Source organism: Mirounga leonina, unplaced genomic scaffold, assembly GCF_011800145.1.
Source record: "Mirounga leonina isolate KUSES-001 unplaced genomic scaffold, KU_Mleo_1.0 Mir_170, whole genome shotgun sequence".
Classification (NCBI taxonomy): domain Eukaryota; kingdom Metazoa; phylum Chordata; class Mammalia; order Carnivora; family Phocidae; genus Mirounga; species Mirounga leonina.
Genome location: NW_023270433.1, coordinates 32,076,926 through 32,099,027, shown reverse-complemented (window position 1 = coordinate 32,099,027; position 22,102 = coordinate 32,076,926). Strand labels below are relative to the sequence as shown.

The following is a 22,102-nucleotide window of genomic DNA, read 5'->3' as shown; positions in this document are numbered from 1 at the left end:
TTGAATTTGGACATATGGAGGCAATGGGGAGAGAGTTCCAGGTGGAGGAAACAATTTATTCAATAAATATTTACTGACTACTTACTCTGAGCCAGGCCCTGCCAGTGAGTAGGTACTGGGGACACACAGATGGCCTTGCCCTCCGAGGAGGTCACAGACCTGGGGGGCCAGGTGCACAGACAGTCAGTTATCAGTGTTGTGACTGGAATGAGGGGGCAAACGGGAGAAGGGGCCTAGGCAGACACATCCAAGGCAGTCTGCATGTTCCAAAGCCTCCTGGAGAAGATGCTTTCCAGCTGCCTCTTGAAGGTCAAATAGGAAATTTTTGCATGAAGATGGCATTTTGGGGTGCTCAGGAGAGTGTTCTGGGTAGAAAGACTAGCACGTACAAAGGTGTGGGGGAAGAGAGAGTGTGATGTGTTGGAGGAGCGCCGATCATTCAGGGTAGCTGAGCACAAGGAGTAAGGAGGGGCTCACAGATGGGGAGGCAAATGAAGTCAGAACGTTGAGGACCTCCGGGCCTGCTAAGGAGTGTGGGCTTCATCCTCTAGCTGATGGGGAGGATTTGAACCGGGAGAACGAACTGGCTAGAAGCTCAGGTGGTGTAGCTGTCTCCGGGGAGTAGTCAGGCTAACTGGGGCAGCCCTCAGCTAGCAGACTCTGCCAGAGGTCCTCGTGGGGTCCCACTCCCCTGCCTGGAGTTGGTTCGAATCTGGCCGGGGCCCCAGCCATCCAGGACCCCATGGATGACTATGGATGATAAAGACCTGTCCCACAGTCCAGGGCTGGCAGTGATGACCCATTGCTTGGAATGTGACCCTTTGCATCAAAGCTTTGGACCACCAGGCCACCTGTGAGCAACCCATAGAGCAGAGTGGACCCTGATGCTTAGCACTACCCTCACCCTGGCCATTCTGGTATCTATTTCGTTTCTTTTTTCTTTTTTTTTTTTTTTTTTAAGATTTTATTTATTTATTTGTCAGAGAGAGCACAAGCAGGGGGAGCTGCAGACAGAGGGAGAAGCAGGCTCCCTGCTGAGCAAGGACCCGGATGCAGGACTCGATTCCCAGGACCCTGGGATCAGGACCGGAGCTGAAGGCAGACGCTTAATAGACTGAGCCACCCAGGCGTCCCAGTATTTCTTTATTTCAAAATGAATAGTGTGAGATGGAACTTGGACAAGCTTTATAAGGATACCAGATGTTTCCAGAAAGTATGTGCTCTATGATTGGATTTTTTTTGCAGAGCAACTGTGGAGGGAGTGTAGAAGATAAGACTTAAAATTATTTAAAACTCTATGTATTTGCCTCTTCCAATATCCGTTGCCATAGAAACATACTGGAATAAGCCACCAGTTTCAAAGCCAAGTGTAGTCTATGACTTTTAAAGCCCTGGGTTTGCTTCCGCAAAAAGGATGGTAAAAGCATGGAACGTGGAGGGAAGTTTGAAATACCCCTCCGTTCCAGACTGCCCTTAACTTGATTACTGCCCAAATGGCCAGAAAGCCACAGAACCCAGAGTGCTGGGAATTCTCGATGTGGGCGGCTTGCAGCCTGTGGAGACAGCCTTTCACCATTTCCATAAATAAACACCACACACATGGCTCCCATGGGTGCCTGGACTGCACACGATTCCACCTCTTGTTGCAACCTGCCTGGGAGCAGATGGGGGATGTCTTTAGGGAGGGCAGGTGGTCTCAGGATGTTGCCTCAGTGGCTGCCCTGAGGCTCTGTGGGGTGTTCACCATTCAGCGACCTTTAGTGCTGTCCGCCATTTTCTCTTCACTTCCAAACCATTTCAGAGCGGTCAAGTGGAAGTGTAAGAGGTGGCCTGGTGTAGAAGGAAGGCTTGGGGAAAAAACCCAAACAACCCTTCCACTAGATTCACAGGCTATCTTCACAGCATTAGTACACACTGCTCTTACTTGAGGGGGAAATTATCTCAAATTATTTTCCTGAAAAGAAAAACATCCCATATGGGTGTGTGTGTATGGATACATATACACAGTGTCAATTCTTGGTTTTCATCTTAACTTGATCTAAAAGCAGCATTTGACACACTTGATCGAAACTTCCTTCTTGAAACACTTTCTTCACTTGGTCTCCTAGACACCAGACTCACCTGGTTTTCTTCCTATCTCGGTGGCTTCTCCTTCTAGGTCCTTTGCTGTTTCTCTCCCACCTTCCTGATGTCCAAACACTGGAGTGACTGAGGGTCTGTCCTTGGTCCCCTTCCCTTCTCCATCTGTATGCCCCACCCCTCATCCAAGCACCATCTTAGTGCTCTCATCCAAGGTTTTCAGTGCCATCTATATTTTGACCACATCCAAGTTCCCATCTCAGGCTTACATGTTTCCCCAGACTCCAGACCCATGTATATAACACCTACTCACTATCACCACTAGTAGAGTAGTACTCAAAAATGAGTGTTTTCCCTTTTTCTCGAGAATACAAATCATAGTTAAAAAACCCCTTTTAGCATCCTTGGCAGATTTACCCACACCTGCTCTATCTGAAATGCAGAAACAGCCAATCTTCCCATCAGATGCCGCAAAGCAGAGGGAGGGAGGGCTGAGATGCAGTGTGGGAGCACTAAGCCCGGGGCCAAGTAAGGGGGTGCACCTGTCGGTCCTTGCCTTGGTCTGTGGCACTTGTCTCAGAGCTCCCCCTCCTTCAAATGCCCACTGTGCATAGGCACCTCTCTCTCCTGGCTACTCCCTTCCTTCCTGACCACCACTTCAAAATTCCCTTCCCAGGCTTCTTCTGTCCCCATCAGTGCTCTGTGGTTGCTCAGGCTCTAGTCAGGACATCTTCACTTCTTACTGCACCCAGTCCCTGGGTGATTATACTCATTCCCACAGCTTCCATCCTTGATGTGTTAACTGCCCTCCGTCCCCATCTCTGTCACTGGACAAACTACTCCTTTGTGCTCCAGGACTCTGTATTCAATCTTTTGAGCCCCTCTGCCCAGAAGTGAGACCCTCACATTCCCTCCCAAACCTGCTCCTTATTCTGCACCCTGCCTCAGTGAACAGGACTGCCATCCACCACCCAGAGATCTGGGCATTGCCCTTGCTGCCTCCCTGTCCCACCCCTTAGAGTCAATCAATCACCGAGTCTTGTCATATCTGCTTCCTTAATCTCTCTCAAAGCCATCCACTTCTTCCTGTTCCCACTGCAACTGCCCTGCTTTAGGTCACCATCAGCTCCTGCCCGGATTATAGCAAAAACCATCTCTGAGCCATCTCTGGGCCTCCAGCCTCGCCCCTCCATCTGTTCTCACCATGCAGCCACGGCAAACTTGATCATGTCACTTCCGTGATTGAATGTCTTTAATTTTGAAGTTTAAACTCCTCTGTTTAGCACATAATGTCCCTAACAACCAGGCTCTGACCACATCTTCATTTGTCTTTCCTGTCACCTCCCCAAAGTCACCCTTGGCTTTGGCCAGCAGAACTATTTCAAACTATTTCATACACACACACAGGCACTCTCTTTGAGAAAAAAGTAATATACTAACATCATTAATATAGTGAGAAAGTGGGTACTTTCCCTCTAAGATTGGGAATAAGGTTGGAATGTCCCCTTCTCACCATTCCTATTCAAGATTGTACTTGGAGCCCTAGCTAATACAAATATTAGACAAAAAAGGAAATAAAAGTTATACAGTTTGGGAAGGAAGAAATAAAATTATCTCTTTGCAGTTGACATGACTGTCAATGTAGAAAGTTCCAAAGAGTCAAAAAAAACCAAAAACAAAAACAAAAAAACCCCACAAAAACCTCTTGGAACTAATAAGCAATTATATAGCAACGTTGTAGGACATAGGTTAGTATACAAAAGTCAATTGCTTTCCAATATGCCAGAAATGAGTGACTGGAATTTGAAATTAAAGATACACCACCATTTGCATTTTTACCAAAAGCTAAATAAAATTCTTAGGTATAAATCTAGCAAAATATGTATAAGATCTATGTGAGGAGATCTACAAAACTCAGATAAAAGAAATCAGAGAAGATCTAAATAAATGGGGACACATTCCATGTTCATGGATAGGAAGATTCAATACTGTTAAGCTATCCGTTCTTTTCAACTTGGTCTATAGATTCAACACAATCCCAAACAAAATCCCAGCAAGGCATTTAACAAACTGATTCTAAGGTTTATGTGGAGAGGCAAAAGGCCCAGAATAGCCAATACAATATTGAAGAAGAATAAAGTTGGAAAGCGGACATATTTGACTCCCAGACTTACTATAAACCTACAGTAATCAGAACAATGTGGTATTGGCAAAAGAACAGACAAATAGATGAATGGAAAGGAATAGAGAGTCCAGAAATAGACCCATACAAATATAGTCGACTGATCTATGACAAAGACCCAAAAGGCAATGGAGAAAGAATAGTATTTTTGATAAATGGTACTGGAACAACTAGACATTCACATGCATAAAAATGAATCTAGAAAATGACCTTGTATCTTTTCACAGAAGTTAACTCAAAATGGACCATAGACCTGAATGTAAAATGCAAAGCTCTAAAACTTCTGAAAGATAACAGAAGAAAATCTAGGTGACCTTGAGTTCGGAAATGAGTGTTTAGACTTGGCACTGAAAACATGCTCAACGGAAGAAAAAAAAAAGATAGGTTGGACTTCATTAAAATAAACAATTTGTGTTTTGCAAAAGACCATGTTAAAAGAATGAAAAAACAAGATACAGACTGAGAGCAAAGATTCACAAAACGTGTTTGATAAAAGACTTGCATCCAAAATATACAAAGAACTTTTAAAACTCAACAAGAAGACAATCTAATTAAAAAGCAAGTAAAAGACTTAAACAGACATCTCACTAAAGAAGATGGCAAATAAGCACATGAAAAGGTGTGCCACATCACACATCATCAAGGAAATGTGAATTAAAATAAAAATCTGATATCACTTCGTACCTGTAGAATAGGCTAAAATCCAGAACACTGACAACACCAAATGCTGATGAGGATGTTGAGCAACAGAAATTCTCATTCACTGCTGACGGGAATGCAAAATGGTAGAGCCATTTGCAAGACAGTTTGGCAGTTTCTTACAAAGCTAAACAAAGATTTTGCATATGATCTAGTGATGGTGCTCTTAGTTATTTACCCAAATGAGTTGAAAACTTACGTCCACACAAAACCCTACACAAAAATGGTTATAGCAGCTTTATTCATAATTGCCAGAACTTGGAAGCAACCAAGATGTCCTCTGATGGGCAACAGATAAACTGTGGTCCATCCATACAATGGAATATTATTCAGTGATAAAAAGAGATGAGCGATCATGCCACGAAAAGACATGAAGGAACCTTCAATTCGTATTGCTAAGTTGAAGACATCAGTCTGAAAAGGCTACCTAGCATATGATGCCAACTATATGACATTTTGGAAAGGGCAAAACTATGGTGACAACAAAAAGCTCAGTGGTTGCCAGGGGCTGGTGGAGTACTGAGGGCATTTAGGACAGTGAAACCCTTCTGTATGACACTGTAATGGCGGCTCCATGACTTTTGCATTTGGCAAAACCTACGGAATGTGCAACAGAAAGTGAACCCCACCTAGCCATAAATTATGGACTTTAGTAAATAATAATGAATCAATATTGGTTCATCAATTGTAACAAATGCACTACACAACGCAACATGTTAATAATAGAAGAAACTGTGGGGTATGGAGTGGGGTGTATATGGAAACTCTCTGTGCTTTCTGTTAATTTTTCCTGTAAACCAAAACCTGCCCTAAGCAACAAAGCCTATTAAGTATACACTTTAAAAAATGATACATATCACACATTCAGAATAGTACCTGGCATATAACAAGTGCTATATAAATATTTATTGCATGGAAATGAGTAAGGGTGCAGAGCTGGGATATCTCCAATAGGACTCCAGAATCAGATTTTCATTCTCCGGACACTTACACGCACTCTCACCGGGAGAATCTCCTCCACGGGTCCGTCCTGTTATTTGCCAACTCTTCATCCTATTTACTTCTAATCGCTAACAGAATCTACGCGATCTAAAGTGCTCCCGCTTATTTGTCTGTGTGTTTACTATCTGCCCCCCAACTAGCCTGTGGGTGCCATGAGATCGGGGGCCAGGGCGCCTGTGCTTGCCTCTGTCTCCCCAGCAGAAGACATGTGCAGGGGTGCTGGCTGGGCAGTGTGTGTTTGGGGAGGGGGTCTCTGTGACGTGGTTCTGTCCTGGAGAAGCTGGCGGTCCAGTGAGAGCAGGGGCAGGGATGCACGCAGTGGAGCTGAACAGCACGCTAAGTGTCCCGACAGGGGAGTGTCGGGAAGCTAGGCACAGCAGTGGGGAGGAACAAGAGCTTAAATCTGGTGGAGCCAGGGAACTCAGGGACACATCCCTATAGAGATAACCCAGGGGCCTGGAACTGAAGTTCATTTACTTGTCAGAGAATGTTCTGGAAGGGGGAACAGCATGGGCAAAGGCCGGAAAGCGTAACACAGAGCAAGGCCTATGACTAGAATCCTGGGATGTTCAGAGCATCCAGAGCGTCCGGAGCAACCAAATGCGTCCAAGGTCGGTGGGGGGCGGGGGGGGGCGGTAGGGACAGACCACAAAGGTCTTTGGTCACTTCTTCCCCAAGCAGAGACTTTCTCTCTCACTGGGGGCCCTGGACAAAACAGCCCCTTGAAGGACAATTTAGGACACCTCATCCCCTGGGCACACTGTTCAACCACCACGCCGTGTTCGACGGAGGAGGGCCGGAGAGAAATCAACTGGCTGCCTGGTGCTGCTTGGTGGGAAAACGACAATAAGGTCGACAAAGCAAAGGGTTCTGCTGCCATGGCAACAGCATGACAGGGCAACCCTAAAAATAAGAGGAGGAAAAGAGGAGCAGGCCAGAAAAGGTTCACAGAGAAATCTCAGCAGATACCTGGAGGGAAACTGAGACGGAGTGTCTGGGCTGAAAGCCAGGGAGCTGGCTGTCCTCCAGGCCTCACCTTGGAAAGTCTGGATGCCCCTTGGCAGGAACGTCCCCTCCCCAGACTCAGTTTCCTCATCTACGCAGTGGGGCATTTCCATGGCCCCCCTCGGCTCCTCTGTTTGAGACCCGTTGCCCTGGAAGGTGGTGCATGGGCCAGGGTTCTCTGCACAGAGCCACCGAGAGCCTCTGCACTTACTTCAGAAAGGAAGGAAGAAAGGTAAGGTCAGTGATAGCAAACTGTCACTTACGCTAATCCGACTGCACAAGGTTGATCTCCTTTAAAGGGTCCAGGGGGACTGGCTTCCCGGGTCCACTTCCCGGAGTCTGCTGACTCAGGCCGACGCCAGCCCTGCGGCCTCTCCGTGCCACAGCCAGAGTGTGGGGGACCCCTGGTGCATACTTGGCCTCCACCTTAACCTTGAGTGGAGGTGGCAGCGGCTCGTCTCTCCAGCCACCCCACCCCGGCGAGGCTGTGAGCCAGTGGACGGGTCTGGCCTCCGTCCACCCGCCCAGCTCCAGTTCTTCAGGCCGGCTCTGCGCGCCTCGCTTTCTCCCTCCCTGACATCCTGGGCCTTCGGTCTGGCCGGCGCTCTAACCCGAGCCCTCACCCGCACAAAGTGAAAGCACTTCCCTGCCCACTTCACAGATCTGTGCCTACGGCCAAGGTCTGTGAGAGGCCCTAAAAACTGCAAAGCGCCATCTGTGTGCTGAAAGGCAGGGAGGGGAGTGTGTGAGAGGGTAGTTAGTGGTGTTGCCACTAACCTGCTAGGTAGCCTTGGGTCACTTAAAGAATCTCTTTGGGCTTCTGTTTGCTCATCACTAAAATGGGGCTAAGGGGGGGGGGCACCTGCAGTACAGTTACTGTGAGGATTCCGCGAGTTAACGCGCAGAGCTGGCTACCACCACCATTGCTGTTGCGGTTATCGGCGTTAGGGTTGGTGATGAGCAACCCCCGGGCCTCCCTAGCCCAGAGGCCCACCTAGCCATGACAGTTCTTCCTCCTGTTGACACCCCGTCCGGATTTCCAACTCCTGGCGGTGGAAGAGGAAGTCTCCAGGGTGGAGTGGGATGGGGCAGGACAGCTCCTTTGCCAACTGTGGGTCATGAGTAGTGACCAGGCGTCACCTCCCCTCTGGAGCCTGTCTGCCCCAGTGACCTCCTGCCCCCTCGGCCCACGGGTACAGCCCGCGTCTGGGCCTTCCTCCTCGGCAGTCCTGGCCGTGCCTGCCTGGAGTCCTGCTCCCTCCCGAAGTGAGGCTGAAGGCCGGGAGACAGAGGCCCCAGCCCTAAGGCTGTCTCCTACATCTGCACGGGCAGGAAGGGGCATTCTCTGCCCCGGCACTGGCTTTCTGACTTCTCCCTGTGCTGGGTAAACCCTCTATCTGTTCCCCTGCAAATGAAGCTGGGCTTCTTATTTGCTAGAAAACCATCTTGTCCAGAAGGGTAAAAACCTCTGTCCCCAGTGCATAAAATGACCAATTCCACATTAGCTTAAGAATCCACACTACATTCCACAAAAAGATTTCTCTAATAATGCGGACACCGGTTCTCTCGGTAGAATTTGCTACACCATATGGAGATCAGGATGCACGGCGCACGCCATTCAAGCCCGGCCCTCTCCCATGAAGGCAGGTTTAACTGTTCTAAGAGCAAGGCAACAAAACCACAACTTCCAAAGGGTCTTGAACTTCCCTAATCTGGAGCATCCTGGGAAGACCAGTGTGAGAAGAGGGTAAGGCTGAACGCAAGACTGTTAAAATATACTTTTATGTAATTTTATGTAAGGTTCTTTATTTTAACAGAACTCCTCACTTCGAAAATCACATAGTAACTAGAAGGAGCTACCAGAATGTTTACTCCCAAGTAGCACTCCTTAGGGAACTTGCTTAAAAGGAGGTTGAAATTCAATGTATTTCTGGATGGATGAATCCTATAAATGCGGGCTTTGACAACGGGCAGAAAATATACTCATTTAAATGGCCTAACATTTCTTATTTCTGCATATATTAATATCACTAGACAATTCTTTCACTGTGCTTTCCCCAGGAGTGAAGACTTTCTATTTGGCTTTTCTGGAATGTGTCTCAAATGGAACAAAACAGAACTAAATGAGGAGTTTCTGATGGGGAATGTGGGCCCACGTGGAGCTGTGAAGATTCCCCTGGAACAACCTTGATTTCGTCTTAAGCAGCGCCCTTGGGGCGGTCAGGGCGACGTGCTGCCTCCCTGTCCCAGAATGTCTGGGAGCAGCGTCCCCGCGGGCCTCCCTCCTGCCGCCGTGGGCACTTACCTCCATGCTGTACCTCTCCACCGTCCTCCTCAGAGGATCTACAGCCTGCCAGCAAATCAGGATGCACAAGTCGATCAGCAGCATGCCCCCAACAATCACCAGCAGCTTCTGGTCCTTGATGATCTGCAGGGAGGGCAGGGCCAGAAGGCAGCAGACGTGAGAGAGCTTCCCCACCAGCAGCTAAGGGGCGGGCTCAGGGGTTTCAGAATCTCTCGAGACTCTCCAACACCCACGGGAGAAATCCAGCCACACTCCTTTGCTTGGCATTCAAGGCCTCTCATGAGCTTGGCTGGACCACTCCCCAGACACATATGTGCACGCACTTAGGTTTGAGGACTCCTAGTTTCTGGACCTGCTGTGACTTTCACCGTCCCACCCAAACTCCCACCCCCAGGCCTTTCTAGGTGCCAGTTCTGTTGTCTGAGACATTCTATTCTTTATGTCTGGCAAACTCCTAATGATCTTTAAAGATCCAGATCCTTGTCACTTCCTCCACGAAGTCCCCTCTAACTCCCACAGGAGAATTAATTACTCCTATAGCACTTTGTTCACATACTTAGCCGGAGAAGTCATAGTTACTACTATTAGGAGAACAAGGAGAAGAACAGCTACTATTTAGTGAACATGTACTCTGTGCCTGCCTCTAGGCTGATTAATGGGTTACATATATTATCTCTAATAAAGACAGGTACTATTATTATTCCCATTAAAAAAAAAAGATTTATTTATTTTAGACACACAGAGAGAGAGAGAGAGAGTACGAGCAGAGGAGGCAAGAGGAGAAAGAGGATCTCAACTAGACTCCACGCCGACTGCGGAGCCCAACACGGGGCTTGAACTCACGACCCCGAGATCATGACCTGAGCCAAAACCAAGAGTCGAACGCTCAACTGACTGAGCCACCCAAGTGCCCCTAATTATTCCCATTTTATGGATGAAGAAACTGAGGTTTGTGAGGGGCTAAATAACTTGCTCAATGTCACACAGCTAGTATGAGGTGAAGTCCAGATTTGAACCATGCTCTGCCTTTCTCCAAAGTCCACACCCTCCGACACTTACAGCAGCGACCAGATGCTATAGCGACCAGATGCTATAGTGTTTTATTCTATCCTCCTCAAGAAACTGGGGAGCCCCTGACAGAAGGGAAGCTGATTTTATTTTTTTGTGCACCCTCAGCAGGGCCTGGCAAGCAGTAGGCACTTAAAAGTTTGATGGATCCAATTGAGGTGAAGGAATATTAAAAAAAAAAAAAAGAAATATAATTTCCATCCCTCTTTGCAGCCTGGGATGTCTTAATTACATGGTGAAACTCCCACCCCATTTTATGTCTATTTGACAGGGACTGGCCTGGGGACAAACACGGCCAGCTCCAGAGATAACCTGTATTTCATTCATGGCACGGTTATGTGCCTCCTCCCCCAGCAGCGAACGTGATGAAGTCGTTCTGGAAGACACTATAGAAAAACAAACAAAACGGAGGCAGAAGCTTAAGAAATATCACCAGGTCCAGCTTTTAATGATTAAAGCCATTTTCAAAGGAGAAATAGGAACTCAAGAGGCCTCTGTGTTGCCGAATTGTAAAAGAACAGGAAAATATTGCTGAGTTCCTGCCAAAGAGATCAAATCCACCAAAACTGCTTTATGTGGAGGCTGGGCACTGGCAAAGCCGCCTCTTTGAGATTTTCCAGAGGCATCCAGGGAACCCCTGATGCTTTGCAGAAATCCTACTTAACCCTTGCCCTCTGGGGAGCTAGGCAACTCCCTGCTAGCCTTAAGGAAGTGGGGCAAAAGGAAGACTTGCCCAAGGAGCTCAGGACATGGAGGACAGGCTGGAAGGGGCCTCTCTACTTAATGCTCCCCCGGGGCTGTTTGAGCCCCCAGGCATGTGCCCACACTGTGCCTGACCCTGGAAGTTCCTTCTCCCACGTTCCTGCTGGTACCCCCCTACCCTGACCTCAACACTGAGCCCGAGCAGCTGCTCCTCAGGGATCCCAGGCATGCCCTGCACCAGGTGCGGGCTGCAGCCGTGTTCCGGTCAGCGTGGAGGTAGGGACCAACTAGTCTCCCCTCTGTGCCCTGGCGCCTTGTACAGAGGCTGGCTCTCAGACGTTCCTGGAGAATGTTTGGGGAACGAATGAATGAGCCTCAGGAAGAAGCCAGGAGAAAGGGGCACTGTAAAGTCAAGGTCCCTGCCTCCTGCCCTGGGCTCGGGTCCTACTTCCCATGGGACTCCTGTTGCTCTAGCTTCTTACCCTCCTCATCCGACAGCCCCCAAACCCTTCGGGGCACACACCTTCTTCTCCTTGTCCTCGCTACAAGGCTGGGGGACAGTCACTGGAGTTTATGGCCACACTCATTGCCTTTGGAGACCCAGTGACAGTTGCAACTTCACGTTTATTTGTGTGATCATTTGGTTTGTGTCTCTCCTCCCTTCTGGGCTGTGAACTCCGTGTGACTTGGTTTTGCTCATCACTGTATTCTTAGTGCCTGGCTGAGGCCTGGCAGAGAAAAAACGCCCCCTAAGCTCTGGTCGATGATGATGGCCTAAGAAAACATGCCCCGAGCACCCACTCCGTGCCGGGCCTTGTGCTGGGCATCAGAGATGCAGAGAAGGACAGACACCGTTGTTGCCCTCCAGGGGCCCCGAAGGTTGGGAGGAGAGGCAGACTTGCGTTGGATGAATCCAAGAGGGTGCGGGGAGGTGATGAGGTGGCTTCACGGAGGAGTTGCTGGAGGCCACTGGGGAGAAGGGACGTCAGACAGAGGAAGCAGCTGGAAGAGCTGAGGGGCTGGGTCAGGGGAGTGACTGCATCCTGTCACCCCTGGTTCAGGATTCTCCTGTGACTCCCCATCACCTGGGTGATAAATCCAGCCAAACTCCTTTGCTTGACATTCAAGGTCTTTCCCGAGTTTGGCCTGACTACTCCCCAAACACACACATGGACTTGTTAATGCTTAGCCACTCCCGAGTCTCTGGCTGAGTTGTGATTTTTTTCCCTCCAGACCTTTGTAGGTGCTGGTTCTTTTGTCTGAAACGCCCTGGTCTTTCTGTGAGGGGTTCTGTGTGAGTGGGGTGGGTGGGGTGGCTGGAGAGGGGGTTAGCTGGAGGGGGAAAGCCTGCATGACACTGGAAAGGGGCCCCTACATGGGGCTGCTGGAGGTTGAAGCATCATGATGGGGAGTTCTCTGCAGCATGGAAGGGTAGAGCCGAGGAGGGGAGCCTGCAATAGGAGGCCAGTTAGGAGTTGGTGCAGGCATCCTGGTGAGCAGGGAGGAGGCTCGATTCAGAGTAGTGACTATCGTGATGGTCAGGAAGATGATGGTGCCACAAATACCAGGCAGGTGGAGTTGCTGGCTTCAGCCTCTGAGTTCTCTCTCCTTCCCCAAACCTCCCCCACCAGCAAGGGTCGTCACCTCCAGATCCCCTGAGACAACAGATCTATGACTCTTCACGGTCTACCTTCCAGGAGGCAGTGACCTTGAACATGCTCAGCACTGATTATCATGTCGGTGCACACTGATGCCATCACGTTGAGCGCTCTCTCTGAAGCCAGGAGCTTACTAGCGCTCCAGTCTCAGTGGGTGTAAAGGCATACAGTAATAATGATTCAGCTCAGGTTCTGGAATTAGATTTGAGTGTGAATCTTACTAATGAGCTATGTGGCCTTGGGTAAGTTTCTTAACTCATCTACAAAATGGGGGCACTAATCACATAAACTGTCTTAGATTACCAAAGTCTGGTTTATTATAACTGTTCAACGGCTGTCGGCTATTATTACTAAATGTCACTTTCGAGCAGGGATCAGCAAACTATGGATTTGGCCCACTGTTTGTTTTTGAAAATAAAGTTTTATTGGAACACAGCCATATCCATTCATTTATGTATTTGTCTATGGCTGCTTTCATTCTCCAACAGCAGAGTTTAGTGTTTACAACAGCAATTCAATGGCCGGCAAAGTCCATATTTGGCTATCTGGCTTTTTACAGAAAAAGTTGTCTGATTCCTGAAAAGAGCATTGGTTTATTTCTTCAGAAATAGAGCACTGGTTTATTTCTTCAAGAGACTTTAGATATTTTGCTGATTCAGACTGGCCTTCTGCTAGGACCAACTCATTGCCTAGTCTCAAGGACACCATTCCAGGGGAGTACAGAGTGAATGGTGCCCCAGGAGTTGGGCAATGCATATCACTCAGACGACTGGTGCTCTCCGGTGAAGCTGCTGAAAGCTCTCTCTTGGCATTTTGCTGAAGTTGAGCCCACAGGAAGGTCTGTCCCCATGTTACCGTCTGCAACAGTATTACCAAGTCACATGTGAACTTGCTTTTTTTTTAATTACCAAATTTTTAAAAGTAATTTCTACAACCGACATGTGGCCCAAACTCACTACCCCGAGATCAAGAGTTGCCTGCTTCACTGACTGAGCCAGCTAGGCGCCCCTGTAGTGAACTTGCATTGTCCTCCAAAAAAATATCTGCCTCCAGAACAAAAGATCTCATCTCTGCTCTTGTCTCAATGTCTCTATTTGGTCCTATTAAGATGCAGACTAAAGACTGTAGTAAGTCTTCCAATTCAAGATTTTATGATTGAGCTTTAGAAAAAAAACAGTAACATGCCATAAAAACACCAGATTTGGAAGCATTAAGTCCCCACATGTCACTATGTCCTTTAATAGGCTTCTCTTCCTCTAATGTCTTTAAAAATGTGGCCATATGGGGTGAAGTTTGTGTTATGTGTGTTGGGGAGGGCATGCCATTGTGAGTTGGGGGAGGAGGAGGCACGAGCCAGGGAAGGAAGAGAAGGATAAAAAGACTATGAAAACAAGTATATATTGCATTTGCAAACTTATGTAAATCCAGTAAACATGTCAGTAAAAAAAATGAAAGGACCCATCTTAAAAAAAAGAGTCTAAACTTTAAAAGAAACCAATAAAACAAGACAACAACAATAAAAACCAACCTTGGCTAGCTACATAAAGGGTTGGACTCATGGAGAATTTAATTCCAGTTTTGACCTATACTTCCACAACCCTTTTAAGACAATCTGGTTCCCTGACTTGGGGATTTTAAGGTATAAATTTCTCTTCTACACCTTTAACCTCCTCTTCTTTGTTGATAAGGGATGGTCGGTGGCAGCACTGCAAACCTGTTCTGGAATAACTAGAAAGCAAAACTAGAACAAAAAGTTTCTCCCCCTGGGATGGTGTGTTCATCTAGCCTTAGTCGTTTTCGGACCAGACAAAACTGGTGACCAAATCTTGTACTCAAAGCCTTTGGCAGTTTCTCAGACAAGCCCCTTCCCAGGGCCCCTGGCCCACCGCCAGCCTGAGTTCCAGCTGCCTTGCTCTGGCCCCCCAGAAGGTGTGGCCACACCACAGCCCCGCCCCCTGCAGAGCTCTCGGATGACTGAACTCCCCAAGTCTTCCCTGACATGGTTTGTCAATTGTTGCCAGACAACTGGGAGTCTTCTTGCTCAGCGATCACATGAGTAATGGAAAACAAGGGCCGGTTCTTTATTACTGATGACAATATGGATGAATCACATATTGACACAAAGGAATCAACACTGTGATTCTTTGAAGCCAGGATGGAGTTGTTATAAATGGCAGAGCAATTCTAATCACAGCCACCACGCAGGAGGGGCCCTAGAAGTCACTTGGTCCCTTGGTGCGCTCACACTTTGGCTTGCATCTGCATGGCTGGGGGTGCTGGTGAGAGAAGGCAGGATCCTGGGCTCCACCCCAGGATCCTGATTCTTAGGGCTAGGGTGGGGCTTGAAAATCTGCATTTCTTCTCTCTCTCTTTTTTTTTTTTTTTTTTAAGATTTTATTTATTTATTTGTCAGAGAGAGAGAGAGCGCGAGAGCAGGAACACAAGCAGGGGGAGTGGGAGAGGGAGAAGCAGGCTTCCTGCTAAGAAGGGAGTCCAACGCAGGGCTCGATCCCAGGACCCTGGGATCATGACCCGAGCCGAAGGCAGATGCTTAACCAAGTGAGCCACCCAGGTGCCTCTCTGCGTTCTCTTTAAAAGTAGGCTCCATGCCCAGTGTGGAACCCAATGTGGGGCCCCAACTTACGACCCTGAGAACAAGACCTGAGCTGAGATCAAGAGTCGGATGCTCAACTGACTGAGCCCCCCAGACAACCCGAGAATCGGCATTTCGAACAAGCTCCCGGGTGAGGCCTACAATGCTGCTGGTCCAGCGCACACTCGGAGTAGCTCTGATCTAGACCAGAGGTCTTCCGCTCTGGCTGTGTATTAGTATCACCTGGGAAAGTCCTAAAAGCTCCTGATGCTCAGTTCCAGCCCCAGAGAAGTGGTTTCACATGGCTTGGGTTGGGTTACTTCTTGGAGTTTTCAAAAGCTCCCGTTTGCTTGAAATGTGCAGTCAGGACTGAGAAGGACTGGGGGGCCATGCTTCTCATTTTACAGAGGGAAGGGAGTTGTCATAAATGCTGCTGAGGCCCATGAGGGAGGGCCCTTCAGGTGAGCACAGGTAGTGGGTGGCAGAGACTGACTCTTTCCTCCCTCTAAATGCAGCCTGCAGTTTCCCTGAGGTGGTCCAGGTAGGGGGCAGGGGGCAGAACAGAGAGGACAGTCCTCCCTCATCCGGACAGCAGCTCCTAAAGCAGCCCCGGCAGGTGGAGGGGCTGATGAGTGAGTGGTGCCACTGGGCACCGGGCAGAACCACAGCCCAGGAGACAGTACCATTTCAATATGGCCCCATTTCACAGATAAGGAAATGGAGGCCCTGAAAGAGGAAGACGTCTGCTCAAAGACCCACGGCAGGTCAGATGCTCCAGGGGGCGGAACAAGAGGGGCGGCTGCTGCAGTGGGATCAACCCCTCGAGTCCGTGTGGGGGAAGGATGCACGCATGCCTCCTGTGCACCAGATGTGGCCGGGGGCGGGGGAACCGCCACATGGTCCCCTGGGGGAGTACGGCACCCACGTCAAGGGCGCTGCCGGAGGGAACGTTCCGGATCTGGGGCCTTTGAAAAACCCACAAAAGCCCCCTAGGAGAGTCTAAAGGGTGTGCTTAACCAGGCCTAGCAAGCGCCATGGCAGCTCCTTCCATCGCTCCAAGCTCCAACTCCAGAGGGTTCGGAAACCTTGGGATGGGGATGACAGGGAAACAGCTCAGGCTTGCAAAGGAGAGAAGCAGCCCAGCACACCATCTCTCCCAGGCGGGGCAGCTGGCCCGCTGCAGGCCTGAGCCGGGGGACGCTGTGCCTTTGAAGGCAGTTTGAAGTTCTGAATATTATGACGGACTCCACGTGTTGCTGGGCTGGCCAGAGGGCCTTCAAAGTCATGAGACTCGTCTTTTTCTCCAGAAGCATGGGAAGAACTGTGCCACCAGAAGAGTTAACACGACAGTGGTGGAGAGAGTTTCTCTAGGATTACATCCTAAGAGTCAAGTCGAGTCAACGTTCTGGTTACACGTAACCACATGGGTGGCAAACGCTCTCCACCCACACCAAGGCCGGGCCCCTGTTCTCTGTGAAAATGGAAGCATTACATTTGGTCTGTGTCCTGTTTCACTCCCCTCTTGTAAGGGCTCCTCACTGCCCACAAGTTAAAGTTCAGATTCCTTTCTGTGGCTCGTCTCGTACCCTGTCCTGGCAAACACCATGTCCTGGCCGCAATGAGCCTTTGCCAGCTCTGGGAACACACCCAGCCCCTCCCCAGGCCTCCGTGCGTGCAGCTCCCTCTACAGGCCTCTGCCTAGCTAACCCCCACTCACCCTCCAGGTCTCAGCACTGGGGGCACTTCCTACATGAAGCCTTCCCTGAGTGCTTGTACCCCCAATGCCCCTAGACATTTCCAGCCAGCCTTTACCACTGTGTGTTGTAAATGCTTTGTTAGCTGTTTGATTTCACTAGGAGGCTGAAGGTGCTGGGGATGGGCACTGTGTGTAGCTTGAATCCCCAGCAAATAGCCCAGGGCTAAGCACATTGTAGGTGCCTAATAATATTTGCTAAATAAACGCCAAGTGAACATTGCAAACATCCTGAAACAGGAGTGATTACCTTCTTCTTCATTTTCACATTTTTGAAGATGGCGTGGACCCTCCATGTCTTTGCAAACATTGCCCCAAAGGCGGTTGTGTAGCCCACGGTGAGAATCCAGGTCCTGACCTAGAGGCCATGAGAAAACAGAGACATTAACAACTCCTAGGTGGACTGACCTCACCATTTATGAGAATGTCCCAACAGGGAGATTCTAGGTGATGTCTATCTTACATTCTGTAGAGTTTTACTATCATCAAGAGTCCTTCAATCACATCTCAATTTGATACACAGTTCTATCAGCCACTCACTAGACCCAGGGCCCTGGGCACAGGGGCCTGTGAGGTTCAAATTCTGCCTTCCATGGGCCCACAGCCCAGAGGGAGCCAGTCACAGAAGAGGCACAGAGGCGCCCAGGAGCACTGAGGGGTCACTGAGGGACTACAGACCAGCCTTCTGGTCTTCCCCCCTCCTTCCCTTCCTTCTTTAGAGCCTTTTAGATGAGGAGACAGATCCGCAGAGGTGAACATAATCGCTCACTTCCTGTCTCCTCATCTGAGTCCGTAGGAGACCAGATGGCCCCAGGAACCTCTTCAATGGGACTCCCAGCTCCCGGGTTGTGGGCAGCAGGTAGGGGAGGGCACTGAACCACAGGGGCTGAGACTGGGCAGGAGAACCAGCCTGCTGTGGTCCTTCTCCAGGGCTCAGCAAATCCACCACTCTGGTGGAGCATGGCAAGACTCAGCCAGAGCTGGCCCCAGGGACACCTTGCTGGCAGCTGCACCCAGGCCAGCTCCAGACCATTGCAGGGGCTGTTCAGTTCGGGAGGAAGACCGGAACAGAAGGGCCATGACCTTCCTGCTCTCATTAGGGGCCTGCCTCCTTGGGTCTTGGGAGAAGAGAGAAGCAAATGCTGCCTGGGTCCTACCATCCAGCCCCATCTGCCATGGTCGCTGTGTGGTTCCTACTGCACTGTGTGACCCCAGAGTCTGGATACTCAGCACCAGGCCAGCCTGGCCCCTGAGCCCACCATTGGACCTTAGGTTCCTGCTCAGACTAAGGCCCTATCTGGCTCTCACCTATTCCCCAGGATTAAATGTCTCCTGATCCCCAGCCCTGCACTGGTGACAGACAGGCTGGACCCCTGCAGGCTGGGATGGATGGCCACCATCTGTTAGGTCGTGGGGGCATCCTGGATGCCGATTCCCTGGCTGGCCTGCCGTCACGGCCAGACCCCAGCCTCTCCAGATTCCCCCCTCACCGGCTGGTCTGGATACCCTCCCAAACTGAGCAGACTTGCCTAGCTCCAGGCTGTGTGTCACGGAGTCCTAGGGCCTCCTGCTCACTGGGATGAGAAAGCCATGTGGCTGTGAGCTTCGATTCTGGGCTTTGGTCTTTCCTCCGCTCTCCCTCAGCTCTGTTGTGCTAAGTTCCCTTGGAAAGATCCGCCCCCCCCCCCCCCTCAGCTGAACACAGCAGGAAGGTGAAGGGAGTAGGAGAAAGAGGGAGACAGCCAGGCTGGAGCGGACAGGTGAGGCCCTCCGTGCCCCGAGGAATCGGACACAGCAGGTGTGCCTGGCCACACCCTGCCCCTCCAGCCCAGGGTGCCTCAGCCTGTGTAGGAAGTTCCTAGAAATGCTCCCAGCCGACTTCCTGCATGGAGTACCTTCACTCTGCCCTTCTAGCAACTTGGCTCTCTAGCCTCCAGTTTCCAGAGACAGAACATGTCCCCTTTCCATTTTATTTGTTTTTTTTTTAAAGGTTTTATTTATTTATTTGACAGAGAGAGACACAGTGAGAGAGGGGGCACAAGCAGGGGGAGTGGGAGAGGGAGAAGCAGGCTTCCCGCTGAGCAGGGAGCCCAATGCAGGGCTCGATCCCAGGACCCTGGGATCATGACCTGAGCCGAAGGCAGACGCTTAACGACTGAGCCACCCAGGCTCCCCTCCATTTTATTCGTGAAAGCAGGACCTGGCTGAGAAGATGGCGAGGCCGGCCCCCTAAGGAAGGACAAGAGCATCACAGTGATTGCTCAGGTCTGAATGCTGACAATGGGACAGGTGGAGACGTCACTTTTTTTTTTTTTTTAATTTCAAAAGCAAGGATAACTCAGACAGGCAAGAATGAATCACAGTACTTTAGAGAAGGCACCGGAGGGCCACATTATTACCCATATTATAATCCAACAATGCAAGAAAAGTGAACACAACAGGCGGGGAGGAATAATAATGCCCAATTATTGGGAATTTAGACCTGAGCTTAATCAAAGACCAGCTCACAAATCTGTAGTCTGTCAGGGTTGCATAGGACCTTACAGATCATTCATTCATTCATTCATTCATTCATTCATTCATTCATCTGTTCACTTGATAAGTATTATTAGGCTGGAGGTTAAGTGTATAAAGATAAAAACAACAAATAAAACAACAATAACAAAACAGAGTGGTTTTTTTTTTGAGCCACCAGTTGAGTGAGAAAACCACTTTGCAGATGAAGAAACTCAGAGACTCAGGGCATTTAAGACATTTCTCTGAACCACGGCACACAGCCGCAGAGCTGAGCCTGGAACCCAAAGCCTTGCCCCCCGCCCCCTCTCCCCTACATCCTGCTGCCTCCTCCTCAGATAGAGGTTCCTACTCCGAAGCTGGTTCATCCACACCCAGGAGTCAGCTGTCAAAGGGACAGGACACACAGGGCGAGGGGCGCAGGCTAGCCCACACACTCGTAATGCTAACAGGTCGGCAGGAATGTTAAGACAATGGCTTCCAAGTGTTTTGACCATGTTCTCCTATCAGAAAGAACAACTTGAAACATGAACATAAAAGGCAACGTGGACATTTGAAAAAGGATGGTAGGGGATGAAATCGTCTCATTTGATTTTTATGTGGCCAACAAAGATCTCTTATTTTGGGTGGAAATGTCACTCCAGCGTGCTTAGCATTCTTAGAGTTGCTCTGACTTATGTTTTCTTTGAAGTAATCATTTCTGGGCCACTTGCCTGTTTTTGTAAGGCTAAATTCATTAAGACTCAATACTATAAATTAGTTACACCTTGATAATACAAACCTAACCTGGCATCTGGAAACAGCAACATGTTGCCATAAATGGAAAGCAAAGAATGGCTGAGGGGGCCTGGGCAGGAAAGGGTTAATGGAGCATGCTCCCGACCCTGTCCTTAGGAGGGCCTGCTGGCCAGATTGACCCTTGGCTGGCGTCTGGGAACTTGGATTTGGGGACAGTTCCCACCGTCCCCTCAGTGATAAGAGTGACTCTTGGCCGGAGCTGTTTGGGCCAACACCACGGTTTATGCTGCACGCCTGCTTTCCTTCCGGGACCCTGGAATTTTGGTACGTGCTGAGCAGAGGGGGTCCAGGTGACCTGTCCCCAACAAAAATCCCTTGGATGGCGTCTCACACGTGTTGTCGCCAGTCACTGCTGGGGGACTCAGGGTGTCCCGTGTGATCTGCTGGGAGAGGCCCGTGGAAGCCCCGGCCTGGTTTCCCGTGGACTTTGCCCCATGTGCCTTTACCCCCTGTGGATTCTGCTCTATATTCTTTCTTTGTAATAAATCGCTGCTGTGAGTACGACCATGTGCTGAGTCCCCTAGTGAATCGCTGAACTGGGGGTGGCCTTGGAGTCCCTTGGCACACACCCCACTGTCGTCTGGCGTCATGGATCGATCAACCACACGGTTCTCTGGAGAGTTCCTGCATCTGACGACTGGACACTGCACCAGGGCTCCAGGGCCATTCCAAGTATTACACCTTAGTAAAGCTGAATTTCTTTCATATTTTTCTATATAAAAACCAAAAATAAATAAAAGCTATATTCTTGCGTAAGACGATCCCAGCAAGTCACCTCACACACTGTGGTGTTCATGCCATTTAAAGACAGCCCCACAGACCAGGATGAAACAACACTGGAGGAAAGAACTCTGAGAGCGGGACAATGGGACCCCCACCGGCAGAGCTGCCCACCACGGGCTGGCTGGGCCCAGGGTCGTCACTGAGCGGGGCGGGACCTCTGCAAAAGGGATGTTATTTCTCTTCCCACTCCTCCACCATCTCTTTGAGATGGAAATGGACTCTCTTTGCCTCTAAGGGCTCTCCCCGGGTTATTTCCCCCACTCTCAGGCGTCAACTACTTTCTCTGTGCTGACAAGTCCCTTACATCTTTCCCAGCTTCTGTCTCTCTCCTGAGCTCCGACCTGCATATGGCCCTGTCACCAGAGACCTAGGTGATACCTAGCTGTGTCATAAAACTTCATACTCCACAGCCAAAGTTGAGCCCGTTGGCTCTTCCTCTGAGCAGCTCTATTTCCTCCCAACTCAGGGAGTGGTGCCATTATCCACGCCATCCACTGTCACCCCAGTTAAGGACCTGGAAGTCTTCTCCCTTGGGGAATCCTCCCCACCGCCACTCTCCTCTCCACCCGCTAAGCCTGGCTTCTGCCTCACTTTCTGCGCAGACCATGCTTTGCCCTTCCTTGTGTCTGAGAGGCGAGGCCCCGTGCCCGCACCTCCTGGGCTCCCTCGCCCTCTGGCTTTCGGCTGGACTTGGAAGGTTCCATCAGGAGAGTGGAGGGTGCCAGGAGAGAGAAGATGGAGTGTGTGCTCCCTGCTGCCGCTGTTTCGGAGCTGTATCTCTGGCCGAAGCTGGGTCTGTTCACATGGCTCAGGCCCTCTCTGGGTTCTGGAAAACACTCCTCTCTCGATCCCTTCCGGCATAGGAGTAAAAGGGCTTCCTGTGGTTGCTAGTCCCCAGGTGCTTCGACCCCCATGTTTGTTTCCTTAACCTTCCTGCACCCCAGGAGCTAGTCCCTCCACT

The 22,102-nt window shown here is 49.8% G+C and overlaps 1 protein-coding gene across 1 annotated transcript in view; it reads right to left on the bottom strand.

Annotated features, from left to right (window-relative positions):
- The window catches only part of GABBR2 (gamma-aminobutyric acid type B receptor subunit 2), a 233,141-nt gene that overhangs the window by 44,153 nt on the left and 166,886 nt on the right, over positions 1-22,102 (bottom strand). Inside the window, exons 11-12 of the mRNA XM_035016224.1 lie at positions 17,297-17,404; positions 9,273-9,395 (exon numbers count right to left, since the gene is read on the bottom strand). Coding sequence (XP_034872115.1) covers positions 9,273-9,395; positions 17,297-17,404 — 231 coding nt within the window. The remainder of the gene's footprint in view (positions 1-9,272; positions 9,396-17,296; positions 17,405-22,102) is intronic.